The sequence below is a fragment of the Trachurus trachurus genome (assembly GCF_905171665.1).
Source record: "Trachurus trachurus genome assembly, chromosome: 1".
NCBI lineage: Eukaryota > Metazoa > Chordata > Actinopteri > Carangiformes > Carangidae > Trachurus > Trachurus trachurus.
The window spans coordinates 20,057,195-20,073,495 of NC_139891.1; the positions used below are offsets into that span (position 1 = coordinate 20,057,195).

A 16,301-nucleotide genomic window follows, 5' to 3' on the forward strand; every position below is an offset into this window, starting at 1 on the left:
GTTTTATTGCATGAACAACAGGCCAGACTTCGAACAGGAGCAAATATACATACAAGTGTTGTGGAGTGCAGCTCCAATGAAATGCAACCTGACAAATCAGTTTCAGAATGTGTAAAATTACAAATGAAAAACAGTAGTACAGTAATAAAAGAAGGGATCAGGGATAAAACATCAGTGTCATCAAAAGGCAAATCTTAATAGGGTTTCACAGTAAAAAAAGAAAAAAAAAGAATCACTCTTGATTGAGAAATAAGTAAGTTGAGAGAAATCAAATGCCAAAGTGAAAAAGAAAAAGTGGAATGTGTCTCATGTCGCTATGAACAGTCTGAAGCTCCACACCTGCTCCTCAGGGTTCAGAGAATGAACTTTGTCCAGTTCTTGTCAGCAGGACAAGTGTCTGACATCATTTTTGGTCGGCTAAACGTGATATGAAATGTGGAAATGCATTGCAAACCCAGAGTGAAGGTTTCAGGATACACACACACACACACCGTGTCCCAGTTCAGGGGGCGCGTCCTTCAGAAGGTGGATCTTCAGTGGCCTGACCAATATTCACTGGGAGCAAACAACACCAACAGAGAGCCTGAGGAATTCACTCACTGTTTTTTTGTTTTTTTTTAGCTCAGTTGGACATCTAACGGTACAAACCAAACTGGTGAAAACCAAGGTCCTTAAAACCTCAGAAAAAGAAAGAAAGTGGGAACAGCTGGTAATTAACCACACCGTCTGATGTCTGTTAAATGTGTGCAGTCTACGACGACTATGAAGCGCCACGCCTTGGTGGGCTGAATCCTGTGGAGGATTCAGCCCCTGGATTGAGACGGCTTCAGTTTGAGTTCAGTGTTGATCACATGGTTCAGCCTGGTGATGTAACTCCATCTGTCAGCACCGAGGAACAACACACACACAGCACACGTTTTAACACTCCGCTCTGTCCGCTGCCAAAATCACCCTGCAGTAAATAAACTACAGTGGCCCTTGAAGCTCAAAACACTTGCATGTGTTTTCTCACGCAGCAGTGCATTGAGCTCTTTTGACAACCACAGGCTCAGGGGCTCGTGTGGGGGTGTGGCTGGCTGGGTGGGGGGGTCAACTGATATGAATACGTTGCTGTTTGTTGTATATTCAAAGTTGACAACAAGCACTAAAATTGAAAATGAAAACGGTATTATCCTACAATAATCATATCACATTTAAACTCAAGTGTCAGGTATTTGATCTTATTCATCGTTGGAAACAAACAAATTAGACGGACTGTGAGATACGAAGTAGTACAAACAGAAGCTGTGAACACCGCACCTCTCCATTTGGACCTGGATTGTATCTAAGGCATCTAATGAAGTGGAGGTCAGCTCAGAACTGGGATCACAAACATTTTCTGCCACTGATTCATCTTGACTTTTTGTCTGTTTGCAGAGGTCACAGGGATTTTGAGAGCTCCAAACACCCTGACCCCTGAGAGGCTGAGAGAAAACAGAGTACAGGTTGATGCTGAAGCTCAAGCGCTGCTGAAAACATTTTTAAAAAAGGTAACCGATAAGTAACTAAACAGGTAGTTGTTAATAAATTATTATTATAATAATCTTTAGGAACCAGATCCGTATAAAACCTTCAAAAAATAAGAAAATCTCCCATCGCGACATGAACCTATGCACAAAAACGAGGCGTGCTGACTGACAGTTGAAGATGAAGATGTTCATCTCAGTCTGAGACACAAATACAGGAGAACAATAAAAAAACAAAAAAAACACACAAAGAGAAATAAAAACCGCTGGAATGTTTTTGTCAGGAAGGTTTGAAGGACACTGAAGCTGAGGATCAGTCCACAACTGTACAGAGTCTGTGGAGGTGAATAGGGGATGCTGCTGTCCAGCTACTAGTAAACTTGACTAACTCCACCCGACCTGTGCCGATGTGGTGATATTAAACAAGCGCTCCCATATTGTGTCACAAGGACCCTGGATTTTTTCAGTACTGCAAATGAAATCTACGTCACACACAGTCCAGTGTGTGTACCAGTTAGAACTTATTTATCATGAATATACAGTTTATCATTAAAAGATTTCAACATAAACATCTACTTGGAATTAAATTAGTTGCGTTAAAAATAAAATAAAAAATAAAAAAATCATTAAAAAGTAACATCACATTCTTTGCTCCCTCAGTGTTTTAATTAGTAAGAACTTATTCTGTCAGAATTCACAGGATTAACCATCAGAAATGTGCTGTGGTGACGTCAACAACTCAACGCACACATGTCAGCACAGCACATTTCCACTGATGATGTACTGGACCACTTCACAGCATCGCAGCCCTCTCCAGCTGGTTTACTGCATCTCAGTTGGCTTCTCCACTAAAGTGTACACCTGTTCTCTCTGCTCGGGTCTATGGGGGGAAAACAGGCCGAGGTCACTGTAGCTGCACGTGTACTGAAATACTGGGTTTGAAAACGGCGGTGAGCGTTAAATGGTGATGAAGTCCGTCTCAGTCGGTGATCCACACAGACTGATCAATGAGGGAGCAAAGTGAACACTTAGAGGAGGAGCGCGAACAAGAGGTGGAGGAGGAGCTGACCTGGCTGACCTGGACTCAAAACAGTTCCATCCAGATGTTGAAGCAGAGCGAAACCAACTGTCCTACTTGTCCTTCTTGGACTCCAGCTCTTCCCTCTGCTCCGGTTCCTCCTCCTCGGGGACCGGCGGGAACTGGCACTGGCTGACCTTGTCTTCTTTTGTCTTGCTGAGTTTCTTGGATTTCTGGTAGAGTTCGTTCAGGTTGAACTCACGAATGATGTTCTCCTAAAGGAGGAAGACAGACAACTTCATTTTCCACCAGACTACAGTGTTGTAAAATGTATTATATTGTAATCAGTAGCATATTGGCACCAGTGTCAACTGGCTTTTCAGCCTTGTGGTCGTTCCCTCCAACCAACCAACAAGTTTCAACTCCATTTTCTGAGCAATGACAATTTTGAGAGCACAGACAGTGTAACACACTGACCAGCACAGAAACACAACAACTACCGTGTGTTCAGGGATGAAAGGATGGAGCGCAGCCCAGATATAATAAATAAAAACACACAATCATCAATGAAGGTCTCTCACATGAAGGCTCAGTGGCTGCACTGTAATGTTTGTCAAAGACGTACATGTCTGGTGGTACGGAAGAAGTTGGTCAGGACTTAAGCATCTTTACCACTTTAAAACCAAAAACTGTTTCTACCTGCTAACCTTGGTATAAAACAGACTGAACAATCTCTGAATTTAAACAGCACATCTAGTTTAAGTTGACCAGCAACTTAGTTACACAGGTGAGTGCGACTGGTTGAAGGCTATTTTTTTTAAAACACTGTTTGCACCACTGACAACATGAACCAAGTGTGTTCTGATAATAACATGCTCAGGTAAGATGTGTGTTGCCCAGTCTGACCTCGGTGAAGCTCCATGATACGGCTCTGCACTTCTTGTCCACCTGGGGGCGTCGCATCACCTCTTTCCCTCCCTGGAACAGCACCAGAGAGGGAAGCTGCTTGGACAGCGGAGACGTTGACACCTTGTACCTGCGGAACAGATTAAAAATGTTCATGTGTTCGTGTTCATGTTCATTTGGCAACGACTGAGACCGAATGACTTACTTCTTGGAGACTTCTCCGTAACGTCCGATGTCCACTTTGCCAAACTTGAGGCCAGCACAGTTGTACCTAAAACACAAGATCAGAAGCGACTGAAGTGCATGCCCATTGGATGCACATCTCTCTCATCACAGTCACATCATGTAATCGATCACAGGGTTATACAAGTATATATAAAATGAGTAGGTGGGATGGGTCTTACTTGAGCGAGAGATCAGCATAGACGGAAGCGAAGGATTGGCACTCTGGAGACCAGTTGGCGAAAAACTCAACGATCCATGTCACACGACCATCTCTCTCCAGCTCATCCTGGACAGACGAAGCACAGCAGCACGGATAAAGACAAACTTTCAAACATGGTCGCTCTTTGTCAGAGGCCGAACTGCTACAATCGTCTCCGTTACTCACATCAATGGTTTTGTCGCTGAAGTATTTGATGTACTCTGGTCCCATGTACAGAGGAGGCTTACAGGTCATCAAGAACACTGGAACAGACAAAGAACCAACATAAGAGACCTGCTCTTATATTTGATTTGTACAGAGCTATGGCTCTGGCCAGATACCTGCTGTCATTAATAATAAGGCAGAAAGCAGAGGGAAAAGCTAAAATTTAAGTGCAATAACAGCACATTTGGCTCATGTTGTTTGAGTGTTATTGTGGTGTAGGATTTGTTTAAAATTATTATTATGTAACTTTTGTACTTGTGTTTATGTACTGGTAGTGAAGGAACATGTCACTGAGTTGCTATAGACCAACTCACACACACTTGTTTGAAAGACGTTAATGATTGACTTTGGACTCTTCCTTTTATTCATTGACAATAAGAAACATACAAGATAACAGCAGACAATGCAAGATAAAGCCAGACAAGAACCTGTTTTTCAGCGTATGAATTCAAACAAACAGACGTCTGTAACCCCCGGTTACTAGACCGATTAAATAAATAAATAAATAAATAAATAAATAAATAAATAATCATTTTATTTAGGTGACTACTATTGATATTTAGGCTACATTATTTAAATTAATAAATAATTAAATCATTAATAAATAATAATTAATTTAGGCAGTAACCATAACAACTGTCCCTGTATAAAAAGCCTGGGTGAGCCCGGAATGCTCACTCTAACTGCACTTGAGGGACAACTAGAGACACAGAGACAGAGACGAGATTAACGAAAAAATAATCGATAGAGAGAAAGGAAAAAAGAGAAGAACAACACCAATCCTGGAGCAGTATACATCCTGCTGCTAAAATCCAAAGAAATAGCCTACTTGGTGAGTGGAAATGTTTATTTTGTCAAAAGTAGACCAACTTTTTAGCTAACTGTAAAACCCAGTAGCAGCAGTACCTGCCGCCATAGCAACAGAGGTTGAACATTCCAAAGCAACAGTTAGGATGGGTGGCAGTTACTGGCCTTTTTGTATGGTGTGTTGTGGTGTTTCATGAATGTAATAGCCTACTGTATATATATATTTTTCTGTTTGTTTGAAATATTAATAATATAAATAATATTATAATCGCAAGGTAACATAATTTAGAGTTAGCGTTTTAATAATTATTTGTACTGGCTGTGTATTTTCAAGGCCAGGAGCTTGTGTGTGTGTGTGAGCCCGATCATCACCCCCCCTCATCATCATCCCATCATCATCATCATCCACCTCATCATCATCCCCCCTCATCGTCATCCCCCTCATCATCAACCCCCTCATCGTTATCCTCATCCTCCTCATCACCCCCTTCTTTATCGACAACTTCCACTACCTGATTCTTCAGTTCAGATGGTCGGACAATACAGTCTGAACTGAAGTGGCGAGCCAAACCCCACTGAACCTGGACTGTCAGAGAAGTTGATTTTTTATTTTATTTGTGATATTATTATTTTTTGTGTGCTATTCATTAGCCTACTGTTACTGTTGTAACTATTTTTATTTATCTTTGTTTATTGTTTTGATTGAGAGAGGGATAAGTTAAGGAAACCACCTGTCAGTAAGATCCGCAATAAAATAGGATTTAAAAATACAGAATTAGAAATAAATTAGACAATTAAAATAATAACTAAATTAGCACTAAACTAAGAATTAGACATCAAATTATACTTACCTGACAGGTGGATTTGTAAGGGAAAAGAGGGAATAATTTGTGTATTTCAATTTTGTCTTATGTGTTATTGTTGTTGTTATATGTGATTCTGAAAGAAAGAGATAAGAGAAAGAAAAAGAAAGAAAAGACGAAGAGAATCGATTCACATTGGAATAAATTTGATTATTTACTTTTTTAAACATATGACAGTGACCTCTTGTTGTTTTCTTTTCTACTCACACCCATTTCTCCAGAGCAAATCTAATCTTCTGAGTACTGGCCCACATCTAAGTTTTCATATTATTTACTTTACATTAACTGGTTCTTCCTTTTACCAGGTGTTACAACTTGGCGAGCACAGCCAGGAGAAATTGGGTTTTTGTCGAGTAGCTTTAGTGAGGTCACTGTATAACAAAAACAACAACAATGGAGGTTATTAAATCTGCTGAAATTAAAGTGCAGAATTCTGTTATAATTAGTGGACCCCTTGATGCAGAATCTGACAAAGAATTACTTCAACACCTGAGTCAACATGGCTCTATCTTTAGATTTGTCAGCATAGATGCTCCAAGCAGTAAATTTCATGGACATATAGTGGTTGAATACACTGACTACACTGCAATACAGTCATTCAAGTCGCTGCTACCAGCCACTTTTCCACGCCAAGGAGAAGAAGACTACTACCATCTGAGACTGCTAGCAGATGTGTACACACATGAAGTGAGTAGCACCACCACCGAGAACTACCTTGAACAGTTGCAGGCAGTTGCACGAACGACCGGCAAGACACTAGAAGAAGTCCTTGCAACAGAACTCTCGAAGCTCAGTCCAGCCACCTCTGCTCTTTCTACCAATCAGTCAGCTGGTGATGCTCCCATGATGACCAGGCAAGTACAGACGACCGCCAACCATGAAATCTTTCGCTCTGAGCCCCAGCTTACATGTCATAACATGGACCACAATGCAGCTAGCCATGTAACTCCACCCATCTCATCTGGATCAAAGAAACACCCCACCTTCAGAGATGATGACATTAATCCACCTGAAGTGCAGAGAGTAGTGGTTGAGCACGTTGTAAGAAATGCAGACATTTCTTCCCCAGCCTACACCTCCGTCAGGCTGCGATCCTTCTCTGGAAAGTGTCCACACCCCAACAACGAGGCAGACTACGACACCTGGCGAACTAACGTCGAGCTCATGCTTAAAGACCCAGCCATATCTGATCTACACAGAGTGAGAAAGATACTCGAGAGTCTCCTGTCCCCCGCAGCTGACATAGTCAAACAGTTAGGCCCTCAAGCTTCCCCCAATGACTATGTGCAGCTACTGGATTCAGCTTTTGGCACTGTTGATGATGGTGAAGAACTCTTTGCTAAGTTCATGAACACGTTGCAAGATGCTGGAGAGAAACCCTCCCAGTACTTGAACAGACTGCAGGTGATTCTCAGCCAGGCTGTGAAAAGAGGGGGTGCAGCTTTCATCGAACAAGATGAACACCTACTGAGACAGTTTTGTAGAGGTTGCTGGGACAACACTATGCTCAGCAGCCTCCAGCTAGAGAAGAGAAAATATAATCCCCCATCCTTCCCAGTACTCCTGTTGCTCCTGCGCACAGAAGAGGACAGACAGGCTGTAAAAGCTGCCCGCATGAGACAACACCTTGGAGCCCCTAAGCAAAGAGCTACATCACATCTTCAGTGTAACTGCACCCATGAAGAATCAAACATGACCTGGCAACAGAATAATTCCACAGTAGATGTTCTATGTGAAAACCAGAACTTGAAGAAACAAGTGGCTGAGCTTCAAAGTCAAACGGCCAGACAAAAGACACAGAACCGCCAGACCTCCAGACCCCAGTCCCAATCCCCCCAGTTTGATCCCCATGTGCAAGACCTGAAGAGACAAATAGCAGAGCTGCAAAGTCAATTGGCAGCGTTCAGAGCCCAGATTCCCCTTTCCCCTACTCCAGCTGAAACAAATGTACGTGGTGGGGCAAGTCGTTCAGCAGTCAGAGCACAGAATGAGAGGCCAAGACCCTGGTACTGCTTCAGGTGTGGTGAAGATGGACACATTGCACCAAACTGCAATGAAGCGTCCAATCCAGCCTTGGTTGCAGTGAAGAGGAGACAGCTACAAGAAAGGCAGCTACTGTGGGAAGCCCAAGGCAGCTCTTCCAGCCCACAGCCTTTAAACTAGAATCAGCTCCGGTCGAGGGACTGATAGGAGCTGGAGAACATTGGAAACGTCCCAAAGGCAAGCAAAGAGCTAGCCTGAAGCAAGCCTCTCCTCATGGTCGGGGACACCTACCAAAGGGATTAATAGGGACCAAGTGTACTGGAAAAGTGATCATTGCTGGAGAAGAATGTAGCTGTCTATTAGACACAGGGTCACAAGTAACCACTGTCTCCCAGTCATTCTATGAAGAGAAGCTGACCTCACAGACCATTCACCCCATAGATGACCTGCTAGAGGTAGAAGGAGCTAATGGCCAGATAGTCCCCTACACTGGTTACATCCAGCTCAATGTAACATTCCCCAAGAGTTTCCTGGGTGTAGACATTGAAGTACCCACCTTAGCCCTTGTAGTTCCAGACTGTCGTGCTATGGCCCTGTCACCTGTGTTAATAGGCACCAACATCTTGGATGTAATGTACACCCTCTACAGTGAGACAGACATCGGCCCTAATCAGTCTACCCCATATGGCTACCGAGCAGTGTTGAAAACCCTCGCACTGAGACACAAACAAACATCCAACAGCTACATTGGATCAGTGAGGCTGCAGGGAAACTCACCTGAAATGATTCCAGCTGGACAGAGAGTGGTGATGGAAGGAGTAGCCAATGTGCGTAGTGCATCTACAGAGAAGTGGGCAGTAGTTGAGCCTCCATCGTCCTACTCCCTTCCTGGGGGCATACTGGTCACCTGTGGTCTGCTCACCCTACCAACCAGAGCACCCTACAGAGTGCCAGTAGTGCTGACCAATGAGACACAGCATGACATACTCCTACAACCAAGAAGTGTCTTAGCTGAACTCAACGCCATACAGCGAGTGCTTCCTGGGGCAGGCGAGAACAAGACCAAAGATCCCTCAACTGATCAGCTACAACCTCCACAAGTTTCCCCACCTGCATTCAACTTTGCAGACTCCCCCATACCTGCTGAATGGAGAGAGAGAATAGAGCAGACTCTAAGAGCAATGTCAGATGTGTTCTCACAGCATGACTTGGACTTTGGAAGAACCGACAAAGTGAAACATCACATCAACCTCCACGATGAGACGGCCTTCAAGCAGCGAGCTCGCCCCATACACCCTCAAGATATCCAAGCTGTCCGAAAACATCTCCAAGAGCTGCTAGATGCAGGTATCATCCGAGAATCCGAGTCTTCCTTCTCCTCTCCCATCGTGGTGGTCAGAAAGAAAAATGGTGACGTACGACTCTGCATCGATTACCGGAAATTAAATGCCCAGACAGTGAAAGATGCCTATGCCCTGCCCAACCTAGAAGAGACCTTCACAGCGCTGCATGGATCCAAGTGGTTCTCTGTCTTGGATCTCAAGTCTGGATACTACCAGATAGAAATGGAGGAAGAGGACAAAGCCAAGACTGCTTTCGTGTGTCCATTGGGATTTTGGGAATTCCAGCGTATGCCCCAAGGGATTACCAACGCCCCCAGTACATTCCAGAGGCTCATGGAAAAGTGTATGGGTGACATGAACCTGAAAGAGGCCATTGTCTTCTTAGATGACATCATCATATTCTCAGAGACTCTAGAAGAACATGAAAGAAGATTGGTGCGAGTCCTCAACCGCCTCAGAGAGTACGGACTGAAGCTGTCAGTGGACAAGTGCAAGTTCTTTCAGAAGTCTGTGAAATACCTGGGGCACATCGTATCCGAGAATGGTGTCGAAACAGATCCCGACAAGATCAGCGCTCTAAAGACTTGGCCTAGCCCGAAGAACTTAAAAGAACTGAGATCCTTCCTAGGGTTCTCAGGATACTACCGTCGGTTTATCCAGGGGTACTCTGGGATTGTCAAACCGTTAACTGACCTAACAGTTGGCTACCCACCTCTGAGAAAGACCAAAAGACCAAGAGAGAAGAATGGGCAGTATCACAATCCAAGAGAGCCCTTTAATGACCGTTGGACTCCAGCATGCCAGCATGCTTTCGACACAATCATCGACAAGCTGACCACTGCCCCAGTGCTGGGTTTCGCTAACCCTACACTCCCCTACATCCTGCACACTGATGCAAGCACCACTGGCTTGGGAGCTGCCCTATACCAAGAGCAAGAAGGACAAATGAGACCCATCGCATTCGCCAGCAGAGGCCTGTCCCATAGTGAAGCTCGCTATCCTGCACATAAGCTGGAGTTTCTAGCCCTGAAGTGGAGTGTGACGGAAAAGTTCAGTGATTACCTGTATGGGAATCACTTCACTGCCATCACTGACAGCAACCCACTGACCTATATACTCACCTCAGCAAAGTTGGATGCTACAAGTTACCGATGGCTGTCAGCTCTGTCCACCTTCTCATTCACACTCCAGTACCGTGCAGGGAAACAGAACTTGGATGCTGATGGTCTGTCAAGACGTCCCCATGGAAAGCTAACAAACGATCCTGCGTCACAGAAAGAACGTGAACGAGTCCAGCAGTTCATCACACGTCATTCTCTGGATGAGAACCTCATCGAAATGGAACCTGAAGTGATCCAGGCAGTCTGTGGACGTCACCTATTCCGGCATGACCCAGAGAACGAGTCACCTGAGCCCTGCATCACACTAGTTGAGTCCCTTGCTATTCATGCAGACGCCATCCCTGCCATCTACGAGCAAGAGGAAAGTGCAGAAGGAACATCCACCATCCAGCACCTGTCAAGAGAAGACCTGAAAGAAAAGCAAAGAGCTGACCCCAGCATCAGAGAAGTGATACTGCAATTAGAGACTGGGCAGAATCCTCCATCAGCGGTACGACAAGAGCTCCCTGAACTCCCATTGCTGCTAAGAGAATGGCCTCGGTTGGAGATGAGAGGAGGTGTTCTCTACAGGAAAAGGAAAGAAGGAGATAATACCAACTTCCAACTAGTGCTGCCTAAAGAGCTCAGAGTAACGGCGATGAAGAGTTTGCATGATGACATGGGTCACTTGGGGATAGAGAGAACAACAGACCTCCTGAGATCCAGATTCTACTGGCCCAAGATGGCAGCTGAAGTGGAAGCAAAGATCAAGACATGTGACCGCTGCATACGGAGAAAAACACCACCTCAAAAGGCTGCACAACTTGTAAACATTCAAGTTTCCCGTCCATTAGAACTGGTCTGCATGGACTTCCTCTCCATCGAACCCGACAGAAGCAACACGAGCAACGTCCTGGTGATAACAGATCACTACACCAAATATGCAGTCGCCGTCCCCACACCCAACCAGAAAGCTCGTACTGTGGCCAAGTGTCTCTGGGAGAACTTCATCATCCACTACGGGTTCCCAGAGCGCTTACACAGTGACCAAGGGCCCGACTTCGAATCCAAGACCATCAAAGAGCTGTGTGAATTGGCCGGAATCAAGAAAGTAAGAACAACTCCATACCACCCAAGAGGAAACCCCGTTGAGAGATTCAACCGAACACTTCTGAGCATGCTGGGAACCTTGCAAGACCAAGACAAAGTGCATTGGCGTGACTTTGTACGACCATTAGTGCATGCCTACAACTGCACTAAAAATGAAGTCACCGGATTCAGCCCATATGAGTTGATGTTCGGGAGGCAACCAAGGCTGCCTATTGACCTGGCATTTGGAGTCCCACTCAAAGAGCGTCCTCAAACATCCCACTCAGAGTATGTACGCAATTTGAGATCTCATTTGGAGGAGAGCTACAAAATAGCAACCAGCAATGCTGCCAAAAATGCTGCTAGAAACAAGGCCAGATTTGATCGACACATCACAGAATCTGCACTTGAAGTTGGAGACCGTGTGCTAGTAAGAAGCGTCCGCCTTCGTGGGAAACACAAATTGGCAGATAAGTGGGAACCGGCAATTCATGTGGTGACAAAACGTGCCGGTGAGCTTCCAGTGTACACCGTAAAGCCAGAGAACCAGAGCGGACCCCTGAGAACTTTACACAGAGACCTCCTATTGCCCTGTGGATTTCTCCCTGCAACAGAGAACCAGTCAGCCCCACCTGAAACAGCCACATGCCGCAGGACACGTCAGAGAGTTCGCTTGAATCCTGCTGAACAAGATGTAGAAGAGGATGGATATGAGTCAGACGAGGATGTGGCAGTGCACTGGAATGCAGAGTCAACACCTGTGGAAAGTAATTGGCATCCCTGCGGAGTAGAACAAATTCCTGAAAGAGAACCTGGAAGAGAAACAGAACTTGAAGAGGAGACCTTACCTGAGAGAGAACCTGGAAGAGGAATCTTACCTGAAAGTGAACCTGGAAGAGGAACCTTACCTGAAGGAAGAGGAGCCTTACCTGAAACAGAGCCTGAAGAGGAAATCTTACCTGAAGGAGAACCTGAAAGAGAAACCTTACCTGGAAGAGGACTTGAAGGAGAAACAGAATCTGAAAGAGGAAACTTACCTGAAGAGGAAACTGGAACTGGACAAGAAAGTGGTGCTGAAGCAGACGAGCCAGAAGTAACTGGAGTGGCAGCAGACGAAGATGTGCAAGATGCTCCTCAGAGACATTCCAGTAGACACAGAGCTCCACCAGACAGACTGCACTACACTCAATTGGGGAATCCCCTTGTATCTATTGTACAGTCACTTTTTCAAGGCTTAAGCACAGCATTCACAGAGACATTACAAAGTACGTATGTCCCTCAGTCAGTTGTGGTTAAGCAGCCAAGTAGGTGTAACGGGACGTACACACCTTTGAGAGGGGAGAGTGTAACCCCCGGTTACTAGACCGATTAAATAAATAAATAAATAAATAAATAAATAAATAAATAATCATTTTATTTAGGTGACTACTATTGATATTTAGGCTACATTATTTAAATTAATAAATAATTAAATCATTAATAAATAATAATTAATTTAGGCAGTAACCATAACAACTGTCCCTGTATAAAAAGCCTGGGTGAGCCCGGAATGCTCACTCTAACTGCACTTGAGGGACAACTAGAGACACAGAGACAGAGACGAGATTAACGAAAAAATAATCGATAGAGAGAAAGGAAAAAAGAGAAGAACAACACCAATCCTGGAGCAGTATACATCCTGCTGCTAAAATCCAAAGAAATAGCCTACTTGGTGAGTGGAAATGTTTATTTTGTCAAAAGTAGACCAACTTTTTAGCTAACTGTAAAACCCAGTAGCAGCAGTACCTGCCGCCATAGCAACAGAGGTTGAACATTCCAAAGCAACAGTTAGGATGGGTGGCAGTTACTGGCCTTTTTGTATGGTGTGTTGTGGTGTTTCATGAATGTAATAGCCTACTGTATATATATATTTTTCTGTTTGTTTGAAATATTAATAATATAAATAATATTATAATCGCAAGGTAACATAATTTAGAGTTAGCGTTTTAATAATTATTTGTACTGGCTGTGTATTTTCAAGGCCAGGAGCTTGTGTGTGTGTGTGAGCCCGATCATCACCCCCCCTCATCATCATCCCATCATCATCATCATCCACCTCATCATCATCCCCCCTCATCGTCATCCCCCTCATCATCAACCCCCTCATCGTTATCCTCATCCTCCTCATCACCCCCTTCTTTATCGACAACTTCCACTACCTGATTCTTCAGTTCAGATGGTCGGACAATACAGTCTGAACTGAAGTGGCGAGCCAAACCCCACTGAACCTGGACTGTCAGAGAAGTTGATTTTTTATTTTATTTGTGATATTATTATTTTTTGTGTGCTATTCATTAGCCTACTGTTACTGTTGTAACTATTTTTATTTATCTTTGTTTATTGTTTTGATTGAGAGAGGGATAAGTTAAGGAAACCACCTGTCAGTAAGATCCGCAATAAAATAGGATTTAAAAATACAGAATTAGAAATAAATTAGACAATTAAAATAATAACTAAATTAGCACTAAACTAAGAATTAGACATCAAATTATACTTACCTGACAGGTGGATTTGTAAGGGAAAAGAGGGAATAATTTGTGTATTTCAATTTTGTCTTATGTGTTATTGTTGTTGTTATATGTGATTCTGAAAGAAAGAGATAAGAGAAAGAAAAAGAAAGAAAAGACGAAGAGAATCGATTCACATTGGAATAAATTTGATTATTTACTTTTTTAAACATATGACAGTGACCTCTTGTTGTTTTCTTTTCTACTCACACCCATTTCTCCAGAGCAAATCTAATCTTCTGAGTACTGGCCCACATCTAAGTTTTCATATTATTTACTTTACATTAACTGGTTCTTCCTTTTACCAGGTGTTACACGTCTCTCTGATGTCAGTGTGTAATAGTAATGTTTGGACTGACCTATGCAGAGGGTCAGGTAGAGCAGTCCCATCCTGATGTCCAGTCTGAAGAACAGGATGACATTGGCCACTTTGCTGAACAGGATGATGTTTCCCACATGCTGCTCCACCGTTACTGAGAGAAATCAAAACACTTTTCATGTTTTTGTCCAAATGCCACAAAAACATTGATGTCAACAAGAGATTATGATACCGAGTTGTTGATATCTCAACTGCTATCGGGCGTCCTTTAAACAGGACATGATCAATCTAATATGTTTCTTCTGCACTTTTATTCTTGTCACAGTGAAAAAAACCCCGCATCCGACTGGTTCACTGATCTCAGATTTCCTGTTACTTTCATGTGGGCCATGATTCAGGATGTGTCTATCATTGCAAACCTGAGAAAGTGTTAATCCACACTACTACTAAAACTATTTAAGAATAAAACGTTTACTCACTCGCTCGTCTGTTCTTCATCATGACGATGGCACTGAGAAACATGAGAATCTCCACTTCTCTCTGAAAACACAAAAGTAACATATCTCATCAGAGAGGGCACCGTGTTCACCGGTCTGTAAATATATCAAGCGTCAAGAATTAACATCTTTTGATCCAAGATTGAACATATAGACATACAGCTTACATGTTTATCTTACAGGGCTCCAGACTTAACTGTTAGGCCTATACTAGCAGCACAGTGGCCTCTAACTTAAAATTTTAGGAGCATAAGCAGAAAATTTAGGGGTGCACACTGTAAATCGACTCGTAAAGCAAATATTCACATTTTGCCCCTTCCACTTTTCACCAGAGCTGAAAAAAACAAACAGTGCAAGTAGATGAAAAATTTACTTGCACTGACTCAAATTTAAGGGGCAAAATGCCCACATTTACGGCCAATATGTAGCCCTGTCAGCTTCTATTCTTTAACTGCATTTGAGATCACATCCTTGTGAGACCTTTTCTTGCACCATAGTTGTCTATCGGTGTGAAAGACATACAAAAAGGTCAACACACACCATCTTCCTGCTGATAGTCATTACATTACAACATGCATGTAGTATATCTACAAGGCCGTCGTTCCTGTGTGTGCATGTATGTGGCACTATTCAATAAAGGAGCTGGTCACTTGTCTTACTTAGATCATCCTCTGCTGATCCCTCCATCCACTCTTACTATCGATTACTTAGCTAACGTTACGGTTACGTTACCGGTAAGTAATGAATGGCGTAACGTTAACGTTACTGCAGCTAGCTACACGTTGATCAATGCATTCATAAACTCATTTCAATATCTACATAGACCGCACGAAATATAATCGCAGAATTAAATGTACCAAGTCATAACATGTGTTTTGTGACTCGTGTATAGCTGCCAATTAACATAACTGTGTATACTTCAAGGTTTTTTTTTTCTGGCCTGTCATTCTCTCCCTGCAGCTAAGTTAGCGGCTAATGTCACCTAGCCCCTGCTGCACTTGCTGTCAGTGAGCCATCCAAACCTGTGTCCATCCATTCACCGACCAGCTAAGATACAATCGTATTGATAGTATACCATTTGGAAAACCAGTGTTGTGATTTTTTTTTTTTTTTGTACGGACCCAGTCGAAGTCGCAGGAGTTTCCGTCCTCTCGCTGTGTGGCCAGATTATCACAGATGCCCGGCGTCTTGCGGACGGCTAGAAAGGCTACAGACATGAAGATGGAGGCCACATAGTAGGGCTTCAGCAGCCATTTGTACACCAGCGGCAAGTGATACAGGAAAGCGAATAAAGGTGTTAGCAAAGCCATTTTACTATCAGTTCTTCTCGTACCACCACTAAGTCGGGAAATGAACCCCCGAAAACAGGGAGCTACCGGTGATGAAGCCGTTAGCTAAATGTGACTACTGCAACAACGGTTACCAGGCTGCTGCTTGAAGGTGAACGTTAGTACAACTTCCGGTGTAGTTAACAAAATAAAAGCCCCTATCATTGTTTGTGATGCCCCGAACTTGCAATAAATAATTATCGTTCCTTTACTTCTAAATACATTTCGGGTATGTGTGACATTTTGTCTCTATTTCAACATATTTTGGGGGTTCTTTATACCAAAGGACGCGTTTTCTCAACTAAAATTTGCATACACGCACTTTACGCTGAAAGTAGAAGACCGGAC

The 16,301-nt window shown here is 43.5% G+C and overlaps 1 protein-coding gene across 3 annotated transcripts in view; it reads right to left on the reverse strand.

Moving 5' to 3' along the window:
* Nucleotides 1-16,037, reverse strand: part of tmx2b (thioredoxin-related transmembrane protein 2b) — an 81,897-nt gene extending 65,860 nt beyond the window's left edge. Inside the window, exons 1-9 of one of the 3 annotated variants that reach the window (XR_014595653.1) lie at nt 15,747-16,037; nt 14,608-14,668; nt 14,169-14,282; nt 4,040-4,116; nt 3,834-3,940; nt 3,635-3,700; nt 3,430-3,559; nt 823-2,798; nt 29-792 (exon numbers count right to left, since the gene is read on the reverse strand). Coding sequence is in view for 1 of the 3 variants with exons in the window: in XM_083979850.1 (XP_083835976.1) it covers nt 2,637-2,798; nt 3,430-3,559; nt 3,635-3,700; nt 3,834-3,940; nt 4,040-4,116; nt 14,169-14,282; nt 14,608-14,668; nt 15,747-15,935 (906 nt within the window). In the remaining 2 variants the exon portion in view is untranslated. Of the gene's footprint in view, nt 1-28; nt 2,799-3,429; nt 3,560-3,634; nt 3,701-3,833; nt 3,941-4,039; nt 4,117-14,168; nt 14,283-14,607; nt 14,669-15,746 lie in introns of those variants that run through there. The other 2 variants (XR_014595652.1, XM_083979850.1) reach the window with 2 other exon arrangements.
* Between the last annotated feature and the right edge of the window lie 264 nt (nt 16,038-16,301).